A 21570-nucleotide genomic window follows, 5' to 3' on the forward strand; every position below is an offset into this window, starting at 1 on the left:
AACTCATATGTATTGTGTTTATTGCCTTCTGTGAACGTAAAACATAAGTTGGAGCCACGAAATTCACTTACACCGAGATTGCCAACATACAAATACAGTCAACACAGATCTCATATTGAGTGGCTACTTTTCTTAAAAGTGTCGAGATCTTCCAGGATTACTATATTCCTTGTCCTGTGTTGCTATAAGAGATAGCATTTTGCCTTGCTGACCACATACAGCTGTTATCGCCGCGGTCTCATGCTTAACATTCGGCAGGTCTTTGAGCGGCCTGGTGCATAACATTCGGCAGGTTTTTCAAATTTAATTTTATTGTATTATTGTTTTCAATTTCTTGTGTTGCCGCTCCAATCACTCGCCCCAATTTCAATGTTGCAACCAATAAGCTGTTTCCATTATAAAATGACACCTACTTGTCTAATCCACGTGGACTAAAACCGAGGTTGCAATGTCTTGTGCTGAGGAAGAACATTAAGGTATGTGATTAAAAATTATTATTAAGAGCTAAGAATGTCAACGTATATGAAATAATAATAATAATAATAATAATAATAATAATAATAATAATAATAATAATAGCCATTTAACAATATAACAAACTAGTGCTTATTCTTATCGAGGAAGTAGACGAGACAACATGACGCTTAGAGTGAAACCTACAGAGCAACAATCGGTCGGCAAAATTATGTTTTAAAAGAACACCGCACGCTATTGTATGATGCCGGCATGTTAAGTATGAGGCCGCGGCGATTATAACTGAGTAGCCAATTTGCAAAACCAGCTATTTGCAAGTTAGACGAATTTTGGCAAATGAGGAAAATCGTGTAAAAACTTAACCACAGATGCTAGAGGCATGATTTCTAGTTTAAATAAAGGGGAAAAATATTTAGTTTGTCTTCCTACAGCTCAGAAATATATGATTAATAGGTAATTAGTTATATTGTATATTAATTTGCAAATAGCAGGTTTTGCAGCCGAACAGAGCAGTTAGCAGGATTTGCAACTCTATAGGTAGCCATATTAACGACACATTAGTTTGCAAAACCTGGTATTTGATCAATGTTAACAGTTTATCTGACAAGACTAACTTGGAAACAAACTGACGGTAGAAGAGAACATTCTTATTTTCGTTACATACCTAAATATTATTAAACACACAAATATTGTGCTATAAAAAAGTAAAAAAGGAGAACGGAATACTAATGTTATAGTTTGAAGGTTTCCTTATGTACTACTGTTTGTGAAAAATGCAACACCCAGAAAAAATGGCCCGAACGACCCCAAACTCGGGAGATGTGTAAAACAGAGTACCAAATGTAGTGTGTTCGTACGAGTCCCGCTTCAACTTGTCCTACAGCGATGGTCACATACGTGTTAAGCGCTACCGTGGTGAACGCAGTCTGAGAGCCTGCATTGTTGAGCGGCATTGCGGACAAGTTCCTAGTGTGATACAATATGCGATCTCGCTTCCTAATTATTCAGGACAATCTGAACTTCAACCGCTACATTAGAGAGGTCTTAGAGTCCGAGGTACTGCCCCTCCCTCAGGCAACTCCACATGCCATATTTCAGCAGGACAATGTCCGGTCACATGTGGCGAGGATTGTGCAAGTCTTCTTCGAAGAACGACGGGTATCACTGCTTTCCTGGCCTGCACGTTCGCCAGACATTTCGCCCATCGAACATGTCTGGGATATGGTTGGTCGGCAACTTGTTCGTCATGGTTCTCCAGCCACACTCTTGACGCTTTGTGGACTCGCATACAAACTGCGTGGAGGGAGATTCCCCTGGAACATATCCAGGAACTCTTTGATTCCATACGACGACGCTTAGAAGCTCTGATTGCAGCGCAAGGAGGCTTCACTCCATACTGAAATCTCACGGTCACAGATCAGGTACAGTTCTGTAATTCTAATCCTTGTGTATTGTCATGTATCTAAACTGTGATATCAATTTCATTTGTCACATGTATCCTTCTTGGTGTTGCAATTTCTACAAACATCAATGTAATATAACACTTTACAAAATGTTCGGTTCTTCCTCATCCATGATTTCGAAGTCCACTACATCCGTATATTCATCCTCATCTTCATTCAGGTCTGCAACAGCAAGGTCTTGCTGCTGGTTGAACATTTCGGTGTAGAAGGTCAGGTTTGCTTTCCGAAACCAGTCCTACCCGAAGTGCAATTCCAGAAGTCTTTCAATGTCCCTGATGTTTGTTTCTTTAAGGATGACACCCATTGGAATGTAGTCCTTTTGGAAATGTTTACCTTTATTGTTTAAACTTTTGGATTCGCCTTTTCACTGGTACCATTCTCTTCATCATCTATATCTTCTCCCTCAACACTAACAGAGTTATTGAAACAGGATATACCATATCCATCCACACTCATTTCGGCAAAAGTCGAAAAACTGCAAGATAATCACAGTAACCACTTCAAGACTTCAACACACTTAACATAAAAGGTTAGAAGGCCCCGATAAAGCGCGGACAGAAACTCTCAGCTGATGTCTTAAATGCAGCAGTATAGTCAATTTAACTATACGAGCAAAAAGTAGCTTTATTATCAGCGTCTAATAATATCTTATTCGTTATTTTAGTATGCTCAATGTAATCCTTATGGAGATCGAAATAGCAGCTTTTGCATCCGCAACTCTCAATATGGCCATGTTGTCTCAGTGACATTTAGCAGGTTTTGTAAAAGTAAACATGGCATTGTGCAGTTAGCAGGTATTGCATCCTTACGCTCTCCACAATTAGCAGGTTTTGCAACCATATGCAATTTTATTTACTAGATTTAAAGGGTTTAGAGTTGGATTTCTAACCGAATGTATGGCTTATTACGTAGCTAATGACGAACTGAAACCATGGTTACCATTATCTCATTTTTCATTTTTTTGGCAGTTAGCTGGTTTTGCATCTGGGCTACTCAACTGTAAGTATCTACAGTTGGTCCATAAAATTCACACGAGTGGTAACAGAAAGAGTCAAAGGATCCCATACTTGAAACTAAAACGCTAAATGATTACTATGATTATGGTGATAAATTTAATAAAGAAATAAATGGACAATAGTCAAAGCGAACGCGGAAAAGATTAACACTTGCAGTAAAGACTTTCTCGTCGCGCCTGTTGCTGCAATATTGGGGCCCTGGCTTTCCATCCAGGCGGTCAGTGTTCGATTCCCGGTCAGGTCTGGGTGGAATTTGTGATGAACAAACCAGACGTTGCAGAGTTTTTTTCTCGACATATTTCCATTTCCCTCTTTCATTCAACTAACACTCTCCACTTTTCCCTCATTTTACCTACCATCTGTAATAGTCAAAATAGTTGAAGTGAAGTCTAGAAGTAGTACGGGTTTCCAATGCTGATGTAGGTTCTAAGGGCTTGGGGCTCCGGGTTCGGGTTCGTCAGTAGATGATGGGACCTTATCTGCAGAACTCAGGAAGGATGGCCCGGCTGTTAACGTCTGGTACACGAATGCCATACGGACCCATCCGTCGAACTTTGACAATCGTCATATATAGGATGTACTACAATGGGCCTAAACGGCCTACGTGCAAGGATCCATCTCGGATTCAGCTCTTGTGAAATCAATCAAATAATTTTTTTCATGTCAAAATGAAAGATGAACCTTAAAATCAGGCACTAGATTACTTAATTCCGTACTTAAGTAATACAGAACCCTCTAATTTAGTCACAATACGCAACTTTCTAAGCCAAATCGCCACACTTTACAAATGCATTACAATGCGATTCATACCACTTCGCGCCTTCCCGCCAAATGACTTGCTATTTGCCGGACATGGTGAAAGAAGCATCTGCGTTCTCTGGAGTGCATCCGACATAATGTATTTTAATCCTTTATACATTTTTACTTTCTCATTACATGAAATACAGAGGAAGAATCATGCTTATGTAATAGACACTTGCCGAGATTTTTTTTTTTTTTTTTTTTTTCTCCCGAAAATACACGTTTAAAATTCTTGCTAGGTACCGAGAAAAATGTGATTTTAGCAGGTAGACTTTTATATGAGATTTTAGGCTTTCACGGTGACTGTGATTAGAATTAGGCTTTTTGATAATCCACCGTATCTGAAACATGACATTTCCAACGTTTCGAAAGTACATACAGCTTCCATCATCAGGGTAGGCGGCCTCTCTGGTCTTACCCAGATGATGGATTTTCTTTACATTTGGCATGTACGACATAATTAGGAAATTACAAACATGAAATATAATAATTTCAAGAAAGATAACAATAAAATATGACCAGCTAAAAAGAGTCTGGTAGGTCGAATAACTAAAATATACCAATGTAAAGGTTGAAATATTCGAAATAAAATAACAAATACGTATCTAAAATATCTTCTAGATATACAAGATCTGGAGGACAAAATATAACTAAAGCGATGAAATATCCAAAGAGTCACAGCAATGTTGAGTAACAAATACCTAAAATATCCTCTAGACGTAGCATGTCTGGAGAATAAGGAAGCTCCAATATCAATCTGAAATTCAAACCACTTTGCCAAGACCATCCTTAAATTAATAGATCTAGGTCTAAATGAATTATTAAAAAAAAGTAATAAAACATCACTAAAGGAAATAACAATACTTAGTACCATTTCTTAGATTTTGTCATCGAAATATTAAACAATTATACAACTTCAGCATAGTGTTGACAGAGTCACTGAAAATATTGCGTCCATTATTTCTTAAAGTATACTGTATGTGTCAGAGGATATCCTGCTGTAGCTTACTGCCTACTAATTCATTATATCTGGAATTTATTTCCGATATGTAAATATATATTTTTTCAAAATACAGTAGCTACTATATTATATTCTAACTAAATAAAAAGCCACACAGTCTTCCTTAATATTTAGTGTTTCATTTCAAATATGTAGCTTGCATAAAGAGAAAATATAAGCAATTTAAATTGGACTGTTATGTGTTACTACAAATTATGACAACAACAACGCTCTAGAAATTACGACTTTCCGAAACTGAAAATTACTGGAACATAAACTTAAAATTCTCAAATTGAATAAGTCGTTGTTGTGAATAATTGTTTTACTTATGCTGAAACATGAGTCTTATCAAAATGCAATCTTTCGCTATGAATTTACATTCATATAATATTGACCAAAAAATGTATATGGTTTCCATATTACATTTCTCGAACCATATAATTACTGTGTTTATAATAATAATAATAATAATAATAATAATAATAATAATAATAATAATAATAATAATAATAATAATAATAATAATAATAATTTATTTTAGCTAGCAGAGTTAAGGCCGTAAGGCCTTCTCTTCCACTCAACCAGCAAAAAAGTATATATACATATGCATGAACTTACAAAGAATTCAACAGTTTGATTTAGATGAGAGTTACATGTATAGAAGAGTTATTTACGAATTAAACAACAAAATACTGTGAACTATTAATTAAACACTGAAATAAACTGTGTAGCAGAATTAAGCTAAAATACATGGACTGTTAATATATTTCAAATAATATTAGATAATAGAAAGAGATTATTATGAGATAATTTTGATAATACAGCACTATCAGGATGATGTCTAATGAAAGAAGTAACAATGTAGTCAGTGATAGTTCAAATCAGTATGATTGGAGTGAAATGCTAATAAGGTTATCTTTTAAGCTGTTTTTAAAGTCTTTCTCTTTCTCTCTATGAGGGCAGGAGGAGAACATACCATGCGGTCCACACCTATGGAGTAACGGTCAGCGCGTCAGGCCGCGAAACCAGGTGGCCCGGGTTCGAATCCCGGGGCAAGTTACCTGGTTGATGTTTTTTTCCCGGGTTTTCCCTCAACCGAATACGAGCAAATGCTGGGTAACTTTCGGTGCTAGACCCCGGACTCATTTCACCGGCATTATCACCTTCATTTCATTCAGACGCTAAATAACCTAGATGTTGATACAGTGTTGTAAAATAACCGAATATAATAAAAATAAAATTATGCTATTTACTAAATATTCAATCGACTGGGAGGCGATGTTGCCACTTGATTCTTGTGTAAATGGTGTTTATAAAAACTTATTATGGTAAATTTGTAATGTAAAAAATTAAGACTAACGGAGATTCGAACCTACTACAACCAATATTATCTGGTTTAGACCCATGCTTAAGCCACCTACACCTACATACACTACAATAGCTCATACTTTAATCCGGCGTATTACGTACTTTCTCATTCGTCTTAGTTTCGATAAAATAAATGTTGTACCCCGTTTCGATAGACTTTGTATTTATAAATTTTATTGCTATTTCACTCTTCAGAGGCCCTAATGCAGCTAGAATCAACCCTTTGTTTTCTTTTATAACATATTTTAGAACAAAATACAGCACATTTACATGGTTTAATTGTGTCATCTTGTGAACTGGATTTTCAAGGAGACGGGACATTTGTCGCCGGCCCTTCTTTTTGAACCTTATTGTACAACGCTACACAAAGAGTTGGCTGGAACACTTCGAGTGACGTACATCGCTACACAGTCAGTTCACAGATAATAACATATTTGACTTAGTTAGAAATTATTTGGCTATCTTTTTTATTTCTAAATTTAATAGTTTTGAAGGTACGTCAAAAGAATATTATGAAATAAAATTAAGGAATGAAGGCTTACCTACGAGAGAGAGCTTGTATGAACTGTATAAATACTTTTGTAAGGAAAGAGGTATGGAAGAAACTAGAATTAGAGATGATTTAGATACGCTAGCTGCACATTGCAGAGTGAAGAGGGAAGTACATCTTAGGAAGGTAAACCAATACTGATGGTACCAATATTCTAGAATGAGTTGAGTCTTGCACAATAACTGAAAGCTAGTGCAAGACAAAACAAATATGTTAATAGGTAAAACGTAGAAATTGTATTTAAATAATAATATATCTTTGTGTAAAATTGTTGTATAAATGTGTCTGTGATCTATTATATATAATAAACCAAACCATACACAGTCAGTTGCCTTGCAGATGTCGAGCGACGTACCATCGCTACACAGTGAGTTGTCTGGAACACGTCGAGCGACATACATATATACAGTTACTCTCTTTAATATTCGGCAACTTTAGGTTTATAACCAAATCAGTGTTTATTTTGATTATCTTAATGACAAATATAAACAACAAAAATATAAAGTCAACAATTCCTCTTTCAAGATACTACTAAAAAATTAATGTATATTCTTCATTATAAAGCATAAAAAATAAATTCATAACAAAAAATTGACAATTATCACAGTCACTTTAATATTCGGCCACTTCAGCTTTTAACTAAGTTCATCCTCTGTAGAAACTAAACAAGTAACATTTAGTGATCTGTAGCATATCCTTTTCTTCTTAAAACCTCTCTCAAGCGTTGTGGCATATTAGAAATGTATTTCTTATTGTTTTCAGTGGGTATTTTAACCCATTCCTTCTTTATTTTTCTTCTAATTCACCTTTTGATTTTGAAGGTGTTTTTCGTGTTCGTGATTTCAGCTCAGCCCAGAGATTTTATATGGGGTTCAAGTCAGGGATTTGGAGAGGGGTGTCAATAACTTTGAAACAATTATACAGGAGCCAGTTCCTCACAAAATAGGATGTGTGTTTAGGGTCGTTATTCTGGTAAAATTTAAATATGTCCCTTATGCCCAATTTGTCTGCATTTCTGTCTAAGTGTTTCAATATACGAAGATAGTCTTCCTTCTTAATTATCCCTTCGATTTGTGTCATCTTTCCAACTCCTGCTGCAGAGATGCAACCTCAGATCATGATGCTGACTCCTGCATATTTCACAGTGGGCTGCAAATTCTTCATTTCAAGTTCTTCGTTTGGCTTCCGCCACATATTTATCTTTCCAACTGAATCAAAAACATTAGACTTGCTCTCGTCTGAAAAATTGTGCCATTTCACCAAGAAAAATCTTTATTTACATATTCCCTAGCAAACTGCAGCCTCTTTTCTCTGTTCACCTCGCTAATGAAGGGATTTTTCTTTGTCACTCTGACATTGAACTCGGCTCTCCTTATTACCCTTCGGACAGTTTCTGGGTGGACACTTTTTATACTCTCTTCAAAGAGTACACGTGTTAATTTTGGAGCACTTAGTCTCGGGTTGTTCTTCATTTTCCGGATTATTATTCTTTCTTCCCAATCAGTCAGTATTATTTGCTGTCCTTTTTGGGGTATCGACTCTAATCTATCTTCTTCCTTATATCTCTTTATTATGTCCCCAATTATGCTTCTTGGTATATTTAATATTATACTGATTTCTCTTTCAGATTTCACCTTTGCACGATGGAAAATTACGAATTGTCTCTGTTCAAATGTTGTAATCCTACCTTTAAGCCCCATACTGTAGCGGCATATGCTTCATAACACATGCAGGCAGAACAGCAAGCACAGAAACATTGTGCCTACTGAGGCAGCAACCCCATGCTCAGGTAAACAAATGAAGTGGCCGAATATTAAAGTGACGCGCTCTTGTGCCCGTTAATAGAAAAATATTTTTAATTCACTTGGTGTAATGATCTGAAAATTTGTGTATTTGTTATAATTACTATTAAGTATCAGCACATCGTTCTCAATTTTTATTTTAGACTTAGTCCAATTTCTACTGCATAATAAAGACAGGAAAACCTGAAAAAGGATCTGGCCGAATATTAAAGTGAGTAACTGTAGCTACGCAGTCAGGTTTCGATATTGTTCGTGACATACCGCTAGTTAGAGAGTTGTAGCCTACTGGAAACGCCGTGTCACGGACATTACATCGAGCAGTGGGTAACCACCCATCTTGTATGTGGAACACCAGCGTTCGCCGTGGGACTCAATGGTGTAGCCTGCAGCAGATAAAGCCTTGGGTTTTCTGAACTGACGCATGTGATGTGCGAGGTGCGAGGCCCGCTTCGCACAAATCCGGACTACACGAGAGATAGTGAGTTGTTTCTATAGTTGCGTGATGTGAGGTCTGCGCACCTCGCAGCCATAGAAACCACTCACTATCTTTCGTGTAGTCCGGATTTGTGCGAGGCGAGGCTCGCACCTCGCACGTCGCATGCGTCAGTTCAGAAAAACCAAGGCTTAAATTGTGTATTTTTCTGAGCCCTTCTGGCGAATATGAACTCTGTATGGTGAATGTAGCATGTCAGCGACTGAGCACGACGCAGACTGTTCTGAATGTCTACGGGGTATTGTGGTGCTTTATTAAATGGCGCGCATGTGGCGTGGCTTTGTGTTCTTGTTTCAAGTAGAGTTAGGCCTATATGAAAGGTTGTGACTGTCTCAGGGCAGTCTGTTAGCTGGTTCCTTCCCTCGGGTTGGATTTGTTTTATATTTATTCTGTTTTAATCCAGTTCGTTTGTTATCCATAACTTGACAGGAAGGATTAAACTAAGCTCAGTGTGTGTGCTAGTCAGAGTGATTATATTCGGGTTTTATTGTAACAGTTTTGAGTCACATGTTCATTTTGAAATATTTATTATATTAAACTCAATGTTCATAGTGAAATTATTATATCTTACGTTTTGTCTCAACTAGACAAACCGATGGTCCTTGTTCTCCATTACTGGAAAGATCCAAGGAGGAGATTGGGGCACAGTGCATAATGTGCTAAAAACGTATCACAAATAAATGTAGCCTATATGTGAAAAGACATTACGCAAAATATCACGAAGGTCACAACAAACTGGACCTTTACAAAGAATTGTCTTCTGATGTACAAACTATATGAAATTAATGATGAATTATTACTTTTCATTTCTAATTTTTAAATCCAAATCATCATCTCTTAGTCGACCTGGTTGGCAAGTTGGTATAGCGCTGGCCTTCTATGCCCAAGGTTGCGGGTTCGATCCCGGGCCAGGTCGATGGTATTTAAATGTGTTTAAATGCGACAGGCTCATGTCAGTAGATTTACTGGCATGTAAAAGAACTCCTGCGGGACAAAATTCCGGCACATCCGGCGACGCTGATATAACCTCTGCAGTTGCGAGCGTCGTTAAATAAAACATAACATCATCTCTTAACAATCTGCTATGCACTTTGCTTATTTTGCAGACTGCAATATCTGATGAAAAATGTATGGCATTCTCAGTTAGCTATGATATGTCTCCCAAAATTGCAAAGACGTGTCACCCTTTTTCTGATGACCTTTCATTAAGAGTTGTTTTCTAAGTGAAGTAGCCAAGATATCTCCCAATGAGATAAGGAAGCAGGAAGATATAAAGGCCTATTTATTCAGAAATACTGTAACCAAGAGAATACAAAAATTAATAGGGTATACTGAAGAATTTTTATTGTATTGGGTTATTTAACAACGCTGTATCAACATCTAGGTTATTTAGCGTCTGAATGAAATAAAGATGATAATGCCGGTGAAATGGGTCCGGGGTCCAGCACCGAAAGTTACCCAGCATTTGCTCGTATTGTGTTGAGAGAAATCGTCGGAAAAAACCTCAACCAGGTAACTTGCCCCGACCGGGATTCGAACCCGGGCCACCTGGTTTCGCGGCCAGACGCGCTGACCGTTACTCCACAGGTGTGGACGGTATACTGAAGAAAAAAGTACAAGACTTATGTAAAGAATCTATTTGTTTCTAGTTATGTCTTAATGAAAGCGCAGGCGTGTCTGACACCTCGCAGCTTGTAGTTTTTGTGCGTCGTGTAAATGAAAAATTTATGCTTACAGAAGAACTATTATATCGAAATTGGTGGAAAAACATAATTTAGATTTTAGGTAATACAAATATATAATTGGATGTTGGTCACAGTGTAACTTTAAAAGTAATATATTTTTATGCTACAATGTTACATTAAACTGTGTGAAAGAAATTTGTTTATTTATATTACTAATTTCAATCTTGTCATATTCAACTTTATTATACTTTTTTTTTCTACAAAGGAAAAACAATGGATGCTGTGGTTCAAATCACTTTTCGTCTACGCGCTTGACTACCGCTAGTGTTTGTATAGACTACCATTGATTTTCTATCTTACTACAAACAGCAGGTTTCTACACTATGGCTATTACAAAAACAATAACAATAACATTCACCCTTCTCAACTAATGCCCTCATCGTCAATCGAGACATCAATGACTCACCAGAGAGCCAACTGGTTAGTCTCCTAAATTGAGACTACTCATCCTGTCTAAGGATTTGCAGTAGGTTTTCTAAGGCGCTAAGACAAATGTATTATGGGACACGGACCTATATTCTCTCCCCACAAAACTTTTTCAAACAGAACTCTTCGAAATAAGAGTCTTGGCTAAGCTTCAGCATATTACCCTTTGTACATGGGCGATTTACGACTCCACTCGCACTGCGAAAGGACACGGTACCGTTCAATGTGCAAGGTTACATGATCTTTCGGCGTCACGACCATTACAGGATTCAGTCATCCTTCTCTCTCTTCCTCCTCTTCATTTATTATCCATAAGGTTACGTCCATTTTCTGCTTTCCCCTTCAACATTTTCGAGTTCCTTCAGTGGAACAACGAAACTCGGAGTGTGACAAGTGGCCAACAGGCTTGGAGCTCACATATTCAATTTTTGTCTCTTCTTCCATTTCCCCCTTCATTCATTCATTCATTCATTCATTCATTCATTCATTCATTCATTCATTCATTCAGCGAGGCGGCCCAGACAAGTTTGAGACTCGTATTCGGGGGTACCGTGTTCAAACCCCGTGGCCGGCCAATCTGACTGGGAATGTTTATGTTTTTCCTCAGTCACAAAGGCAAATGCCGATATTGAAAATTTACATATTCTGATTCTGCACCGCCTCAATCACCAATATCATTATCATGAACATTAAAGCAAATCTAAATCAGTTACATGAACACAAGTCATTTGTAACACATGATAATAGAAACTGAAACTCAACAATAGTCTACGTTCTATTGATATAGGCTACCCAAAGATCTTACATATGAGATATGACCATAGATATTAATGCGTGTATACGTAAACTTAACAAAAAGAATACCGGTACAATAAATAGTTGAGAAAAATACCAGTAGTACTGCCTGTGTGATGTTACCATGTATCTCAAGATTAGCAGCAGATGCAACAATAAAGTCCATCAATAATAAGTATTAATGGCCTTGATGCAATAGATTAAGGATAAGTTAAACAAATAATCGTCTCATAATTTCACTAATGTCGATTAATTCCTGCCTTACATTGCGTCATTAAGAATCGAGCAATTTTATTTCTATTCTATTCTATGCGAACATGCAACTGCTCAGAACATAAACAATTCACACGATCTGACGACTAATAGCTTCCAGCAACGTTTCTGAAATAAAATTGTTGTTGCCTGGTAATTTTGTGTGTGAGGGAGCAGTTCAGCTACTACACGGCAATGCACCCGCTCAATGAGAAGAAATATTAAATTCTAGTGTAAACAACGCACAATAATATTTATTGCAAAGGAACAGCGACAATACTAGGATTAACTCAAGACACAATGCAGCATTCTATGCGGTATAGAGACCAAATCTACCACATTTCCGTTTTAGGTCGGAAATGAGCGCTTGTTTTCTACACCGAGGAGAAACCTGCCAGCCGCTTAAATAAAATAATTTACAGCTTCGACATTAATGACGTTGGCAGCGCTGAGTTGACGGCCAGACAGAATGGCAGTTCTCAGTCACGCAGTAATGTGTACTTACCTTCCGAATTGTCGGGTGAAAGTATGCTGCATCCAGGAACTTGAAACAAGAGGATTATCAATTTTGATTTTATTTTATTTGGATTTCTGACAGATGCTGGCCTGGTTTTCCTGCAAGTCCATGGAAATTTCTGCACTTATACTTTTCGTAATTTATAAGATTGGTTTAGTCGAATTTGATTAAATTAGAAGAGAACTGGTTTGTATTAAAACAAGTTACCTCGCGATTTCCCTTTATTGGTGAACGAACGACATTTAATTCACAGCAAGAATTATAATAATACTTAACTAACATAATGACCAACATTTTACTTTAAATTTACAGCCACTTCGAGTAAGTAATACAGTCAGTGCTAAAATAATAAAAACATTACAAACTTCATGATAAATACAGTGGGAGGAAAAAAACTACACCATTGACTTTATATGTGTCTGTGACGATTGTTGAAGGTAACGCGCACTCATTGTGAAACAGACGTAGTTTTAAATCTATACTTTGCATCCTGTTTCAACTGCAAAAATTATCTGCAATAATGATATGATATTGAAATAGCAGGAAAATGGTGGAACATAAAGTATATAAAAATGGATACTCGAAAAAGACTCCTCTCGCAGTCTTTCTGTCCACTTGATCTGTCAAGGATCGACTTCTGTTTCATTTTGCTGAGAGACTGAGAGATCACGAAGCCTGAATCAGTTCCTCTAATTTTTTGTATGGGCATAATACTAGGTGCAACGGTCCTAGAAGGCATAGTATTACTAACTGGATTGGTTCAGAAAAAGTACATTCACGCTACCTTGAACAGTCACAGATATAGATGAACGTCAACATTACAGCTATTTCTCCCCTACCATATTTCAATTTCCTAATTTAATTTATTTATTACAATTTTGGATAATTTGAATAAATTGGAATAATTTCAAACGTATTCTTTTTTAATACTCATCTTTAGAAATTAAATGGATACGCTTGCCTCTGTTACATTTTAAACATTAGTTACATGTGGCATTGACGATACCACATTAACCTTTTATAAAGAGTCTGTGAACGCAACAATAAATATTTCACTCAGTACGATGCAATTCCACTTATTCTAATCACAACTGTTACACCTGTCACATGTAAAATTAGTTAATCGCGTTCAAAATGTAGATTTAATTTCTATATAAAAATCAAGTGGCTTTGGTTCTAATACATTTTACGATTAGAAATAAACATATTTACGAATTTTAAGTTTTAAAATAATACACGAGGATACGGAAAACTATGAAATAATGTCTTATACTGAAAGTAATTTTAGACTTCAAATTGTTTGGTTAAAGGTGAAAATTGTTTGTTGACTAAAATTACTCACACAAACCGTGAAGCTGACATATAAGTCAAGCTGACTGCACATAAGACAAATTCCCATTTTTGTGTTCAATTTTAAGATTCGAATTAATTTTCATATGAACTTCTAGAAATATGTAGATTTCTAATTACAATGACTCAGGTTCTATTCACCCGACCAGATGTTTAAATGTGCTTTATTATACAAAAGATTATTTAGAATTTCATTAAATTTCTATCAATATGGGTTACAGTTCAGTTTAGCTGATCTGATTTTCTGTCGGTCCACCCACGTTTAGAGTTGTAACGGATTATACGCGAGTGACAAGTGCAAACCTTAATATAAAGAACGAGGAGGGAATAACTGTTACGTACCTTGCCACGGAAAACCAGGCCAAAAATACAGCAACTTGGTCACCCCTTGAGCCGTCTTATATATTTTGAACGTCAAGACCTAAAACGAAGAAAACATTTCAGTGGTTATCATACGACAGGGGCATAACATTTACCCGGGATCTCCACATTATCCTCTGAACATTCGCAAAACAGAGAATTTCTTTGAAACGAATCGTGATACAAGGAATAACAAAAACGTTAATTTCCCTTTTAACCACGCTGTTTTTTGGTCATCCGATACGTTTTGCATCTAGCATGAAAAAAGAAGACACCGAAAAAATACCAATTTACTTTTATCATGTAAATATACAGGGGATTCCACGACCGAAGAAATCGTCCTGACTCCACTATTGAGGGTTCGCGTAGAGGAAAGTGATTTCAGTAGTATTAGAGGAGTCCTGGGCAAGAAAGAGAAGGAAAAAGGAAAGGAGATAACCCGAACCATGTCCTTTTCGCTTACACCGCTTTAGAAACAGCGAGAGACGAAGGATATAAGCTTCCCTTATACAATCCGTCACTCAACAATACTTGCCTTCCTACCTACTCATATCGGTCAGAAATTGTCTTAGCCAGAAAATGTGGAGTGGGGAGATAAGTGGTAGTCAACATGACTCAAGTGAGTTATTAGCGCCCAGCCTGGATTATAGTTTATTTACTGGGCACGGTGACGGGATATTAACCTCGATGACAATATTTATTTTGGCTTATGGAACAGAAGGCGATTTAAGTAAATAATTGACTCAAGACTCTGGAATCTAACAAGGTATATGACTCCACTACTGGGACTTTCTTTAACCAGAAATTAAAAAGAAAAGCTTGAGCTTGTAGCCAATTTAATTATTTCTCGAGAATGAGGAATTCTGTGCATAAAACTGTCAACCGTCCAGGGTACACATTTTCTATGGCGTAAGCTTAAAGATTCACGGAACGCGCGATTGTGTACCGACACTAGAATTTCGTTTGGAACATGTACACGTGTGTTTGTCCAATGCCTCTATGATGCTTTATGTTGTCTCTAATTAATAATTATTATGACTCGTCTCGGTTCTGGTCCCAAGTGATATGAGTTGCACCATGTACAAGCCTACAAGAGTATGTCGCAAAGTCCCTAATGCAAGAGGCAGAAACTAATTAAGTCTAAAATATTTTCGAAGCCAGGCCTTGTAGCACTGAAGTCAACTCATCAAGTCTCTGCAATGGTCGTGTTTTATGCAAAGGTAATTGATATTTCTTGCGAGGCACCAACTTGAATTCAATTTCATCTCAGATTTAACGAGCTTCCATTAACAGACATAAATCTACTCTTCTTAACTCATTGTCCTTGCGTTGGTGATTACTGATTACGTCTGGTAACTACATACTCTCTCTCTCTCTCTGTGAGAGCCACATCAAAGCGACAAAACAGAAATTCAGAACTAACCTTCCGATTTTAGGTAACGACTTTCTCCCTAACACAAAATATGACTGGCACTGTGTTTAAGAGAGAAGAACTCATGAATTTCGACGAAATTAATATAGTAATCGGAAGTTAATTTCTTCAAATATTACTGGTATCGGTACTCAAAAAGAACATTAATACGGACATGCATTATTATTATTATTATTGTTATTATTATTATTATTATTATTATTATTATTATTATTAGTCTACATTCCTTACAGAATAGTATTTATCTTATCAAAACAGACTTACGGAAGGATAATAGCGCATTATCACCATTCAGACATGTTTTTCATGAAATTGCAAGTATAACATACGGTACTGTGGATATTTGAGGAATATTGTAATAAAGTGTTAGTTCTGTGCCAAAAGAGTATAATTTCTAATGACATCCTCGGTTGAAATTATTATCAGACATGACTTCCACATAGTTCTTATGTATGTATATACCTATACAGAGTGTTTAAAAAATACACGGCAAAATTTAAGGGTTGGATTCCACACATGTAGACGATCAAAAATGGTATATAAACTCAGGTTCGTAAATTTATAATTATTGAGATATCAGACAATCAAGTATTTTATGTTAGTACGTTACTAGCTCCAGTTTAGTTTTAAAATGATGCACCATGTTCAGTACTTCACAAGAAGTGTTCGAAATGCCCACCCCCTGCCATATTGCAGGCTTCTACTCGTCATCTCATTGAGGTACGAACACGCTCAAAACGCCTGCGTGTTGTACGTATTGTTTAACGACCCCGCATTATTCTTGCATGAAGTATTGCTTCATTCCTCCACAACAATTTTTTAACCTTGGGGATTTAATTGAAGTGAATTTTTATTGGCAGGCAGAGTAACTATCTCATGCCCCCATGTTTTAAATTGCTACCAGTGCACTTCATTAGAACCAGGTACCCAGCTTCGAAAGCCGTTAGCCCTGTGAACTTACAGTATAATTATTTTCCCCTATTATCATAGTACAGGGTTGTTATCTAAGAAATTAACAAGTTCTTTGTTATAGTAGAAGAGAGAGAGTGGGGGAAGGGCTCCACAACAGTTGAGCCAACGACTTTAAATACCCGCACACAAAAAAGTCAAACGGGTTTAGATCAGATGAGCGTGAAGGCCAAGAAATTGGTCCACCTCTACCTACCCATTGATCAGGATAACGTTCATCCAGATGTTCACGAACATTAAGACTAATTATGCTACATGTACTGTATTAAGTTTTGTACCATTAATTTGCAGCACTAACATACTTCAATGTCTGATATCTAAAAAATTATCAATTTCCGGACATATGTTTATATAAAATTTTTTATCTTCTACCTGTGTGGAACCCAACCCTGTATTTTGCCCTATATTTATGAAACGCGCTGTATAAACATTTAAATTGTATTTTATTTAACGACGCTCGCAACTGCCGAGATTATATCAGCGTCGCCGGTGTGCCGGAATTTTGTCCCGCAGGAGTTCTTTTACACGTTAGTAAATCTACTAACATGAGCTTGTAGCATTTAAGCTAATTAAGTGCCATCGACCTGGGCCGGGATCGAACCCACAACCTCGGACATAGAAGGCCAGCACTCTACCGACTGCGCCATTCAGGCCGACCCCTGTATGTATGTATGTATGTACGTACGTATAACGTATGGGAGGACATCATGCTAATTACACGCTATCTCCATTCTGGTTAGATGACCATCCACTTCTGCTTCGGTATGTGGGCGTGAGGCCAGCAGCCGGTTGGTCAGTCTGGGCCCTTAAAGGGCAGTAATCCACGGATTACAGTCCTGACTCTATCAGGGCTGAAGCATGATGTTTGCCTGTTAACATCGGATTCACGAATGCCATCCCCGAGCCACTCGTCAGTCTGGAACTATTATTGCACAATCGATCAATATAAGTCTAGCTGCACGAATCTATCTCGGGTACGACTTTAAAAAAACCAGCCAGACAGCCCATGTCTCTTTTAAAGATCATACGGTCTATTGTCCTGCTGGTTGTGAACCCTCCATCTCAATATATTTGTGTGAAAGACTGTCGGTATGTACAGTATATTGGTAAAAGTATCTTTCCTAATAACATTTTGTTTTACAAGCTGCTTTACAATGTTTTTGTATTGACTGGTGCATTCCATATTGATTAAATGTTATTCTTACTGTTGTCATTGCATGTAGTGAGTAGGCTATATATCTTATAATGTCAAACGCACTTCATTTAAGTTTTTACAAGTTGATTTATTTAAGGAAGCAATTGCTAGACTCTCCTTTTCTTATGGATGTTTATTTTAAGTTCCAGAACACAAATCAAGATGGACCCTTGTCTTTTCGAAGTTGTTATAAAATCTTGATACAATTACAACATTAGATACTCTGTAGAAAAAAAATTACTCCATCAAATATAGACCTTAACAAACGAAATTTACATTAACGCTGCCCATATAAAATTAAAATTAATATTTATAATTTTACAAAAGTTTAAATACATTATTCAAGGCTTTAGATGAGATTTTGAAGAATGGATAAACTTATTTCTTAACCCTAGAATGCTATCGTACGTAATTTTGACGTATAATGTGTAAACAATTCATCATCACTACATTTCCCGCCAAGCGAGCCTCTCCTTCTACAGGGTTATTTCCAATCTCTGATAACGAATTTGAATGACGTCATGTGCGTCAGGAGTCACACGACAGCTGAACTGTGGCGCGAGGTGACAGACCAGTAGTGAGTGATCTTATAATCAGAGTGCACGGCGACTCACAGCAGAAATTCCCTAGAAAATAAGCCTTTTTGGGAGGGGTACATTACGACTCCTTCCAATGGCAAGTACAGTTAAGTGAAAATAAAATAAGCCTGCAATAAACGAGGTTTCGTTATTTCCAAGAAAGGCATCTTCTGTGTACTTAATAAGATTGGTAAAGCTCGAATGGAATTAGTTTGTATCATCTCGTGAGGTGCGGCGACTTGTGACGGGGGGTGCATTTCCTTACTTTTTCTACTCTGGAATTAATCCCATCCGAGCTTTGCCAGTCTTACTAGGTACACACAAGATGCCTTTCTTGGAAATAACGAAACCACGTGTTTTGCAGGCTCCTATGATTTTCACGTAACTGTACTTGGCATCGGAAAGAGTTGTTATGTACCCCTCCCAAAAAGGCTCGATTTTCTTGGGGATTGCTACTGTGATACACCGTGCACTCTGATTATGAAATCACTCACTACTTGTCTCCTCTGATTATGAAATCACTCACTACTTGTCTGTCACCTCTCGCCGCAATTCAGCTGTCGGTGTGATTCCTGACGCACATGACGTCATTCAAATTCGTTATTAGAGATCGGAAACAATCCTGTAGCTATGCCTTCATTCGTCAGTTGCTGACAGCACAGTGCAACTTACACGCTTAGCTAAGTTATTATAAGATATACTGTATTTGGAAGCAGGGGCGGATGCAAGGGGGGGGATTAAGGGGATATATCCCCTCCCGAAATTTTGAGAAAATTACGAAACAAGAAACAAAAATAATATTAATTTTAATTTGTGAATGTACATAGGAATTAGAGAGTTTTCCACGTAAATTCTCTTTGCTAAAATGTTAAATTCCAAGAACTGCAGAAAGACAAACACAGAGTTCTTACTTCAAGACAGAGAGTCATGAAGAGTATTTTAGGCTTGTAATTTTCCTTCTCTTCTTAGACTATTTCATTAGTCAGCTCAAGGACAGGTTTTTAAATCATAAGGGAATCCTAAAGTCCATACAAACTTTTCTGCCTAAAAACATAGTGCGAGCATCAGATGAAGATTTAGAAACTGCTGTTCAGGCTGTAGTAAATCAGTGGCCCAATGATGTTGATGCATCACCAGAGTCTTTCTTCAATGAATTGAAGATGTGGAGAAGAAATTTCCTTGATCAGAAAAATCTTCACCTAATACCTACTGTTTTTATATCATCTTTGAACAGGTGCAATGAAATTATTTTTCCCTGCACTCGCAAGGCGCTGAAACTTTTCTGCACGTTGCCTGTAACTACAGCAACACCAGAACGGTCGTTCTCAACATTGCGGTATTTGAAGACTTACTTGAGGAGCACGATGGGAGCAGGCAGATTAAATGGATTGGCCTTGATGTATATACATAAAAATGTAGAAGTAAAAGCTCATGAAGTACTGGATGAAATGTCTAAGAATCCTCGTCGCCTTCTTCTGTAAATGTCATTCTGTCATTGTTTTTGTATTGCAGTCATTGTAAATGTTAAAATTAAAAAATTATGGTTTATTTAACAACGCTCGCAACTGCCGAGGTTATATCAGCGTCGCCGGTGTGCCGGAATTTTTTCCCTCAGGACTTCTTTTACATGCCAGTAAATCGACTGATATGAGGCCTGTCGCATTTAAACACATTTAAATGCCATCGAGCTGGGTTGGGGTAGAACCCGCAACTTCGAGCACAGAAGGCTATACCGACTACGCTACTCAGGCCAATGTGTAAATGTTTGTGACTCGGAAACAAATTGTGAGTATATAAACTTATTTCTCATTACTCCATTTTTACTATCTCCTCAAATCCCTCCCCGAAAAAAAAATCCTGCGTCCGCCCCTGTTTGGAAGTGTACGTCAGATTTACGTATCAATAGTATTAATAGACATTTTTCTGTCAGTGAAATTTATTTATTTTTTATAATATTGTGCTTTATCTTACAAAGTAACACTGGATGAAATCTTACGTGATGATCCTGACACTGTTATGCAAGTTACAGATGAAAGTTCAGATGATAGTATTGTAGAGTTTGATGATGAAGTTTGTTACAGTGTCAAGGATCCGGAATACATACTGGGATGAAGTTGCAGCTCAAGGAGAAAACATTAATGAAAGGTACAGTACGGGAGATTGGGAATAATTGTAGGAAACAAGCGAATAGAGAAAGAAGAATAAGAAGCAAGAAAGCAGGAAACGGGAAAATCACCACGTATTCAGTTACTGAAGGAAAGAAAAGAAAGTGTACGAAATTCAACCAAAACACTCCAGTTGAGGCTGAAGAGAATTCGTATGCTGAGAATCCAGTAATAAAACTTCAATCGAATTTTGAAGCCAAATTTCCCAGACTTTTCTTATGGGAGCAAGTTTTTCTTCCTGTCTGGGCTATTCTCGTGTATCTTTACCATCAAATCAAATGTAGTTGATTAGTTATAGTAGCACGATAACGTTCACACAATACGTTATAATTATTATTAAACATGCTTGTAGATAGATGGGTGCATTTTACGGCTGCCGCTAGACTCTAGTACCAAGATTCGTAATAATCCGCTAATTTTCATGTAAATAAAATAAGTCAAACAAGAAACAAACCAAATAAAAAACTAAATAAAGCAATAAAATAGTATTTTGAAATATTTTCTTGTAGTTAGATTTATATCATTTTTTGTTTCCTGTAAATTAATTTTGATATAGATAGAAATTAGAAACAAAAAACGAATAAAACTAAATAAAATGAATAAAAACCATATTCAGAAATATTTTCATGTAGTTAGGTCTATACAATTTTATATTTCATGTAAGTTTATTCCAATTAAAATAAAAATTAGAAACAAAATCGAGATCTAAACAAAAAACTACAAAGAAAGAAATAAAAATTATATTCTGAAACGAATATACAGTTCAAAAACACATTTTTCGCCTATTACGTCATTTTAACGTATCAATAGCAATAAAGT

The 21570-nt window shown here is 36.8% G+C and overlaps 1 protein-coding gene across 3 annotated transcripts in view; it reads right to left on the reverse strand.

The window, feature by feature from the left end:
• Window positions 1–21570, reverse strand: part of Task6 (TWIK-related acid-sensitive K[+] channel 6) — a 167897-nt gene that overhangs the window by 96773 nt on the left and 49554 nt on the right. The window contains exon 2 of one of the 3 annotated variants that reach the window (XM_069828605.1): window positions 14395–14473. The exons of the other annotated variants lie outside the window; for them this stretch is intronic. Within the exon in view, the coding sequence (XP_069684706.1) occupies window positions 14395–14473 (79 nt within the window). The remainder of the gene's footprint in view (window positions 1–14394; window positions 14474–21570) is intronic. 3 annotated transcript variants of the gene reach the window in all.

Source organism: Periplaneta americana, chromosome 6 (genome assembly GCF_040183065.1).
Source record: "Periplaneta americana isolate PAMFEO1 chromosome 6, P.americana_PAMFEO1_priV1, whole genome shotgun sequence".
NCBI classification, from domain to species: Eukaryota; Metazoa; Arthropoda; class Insecta; order Blattodea; family Blattidae; genus Periplaneta; species Periplaneta americana.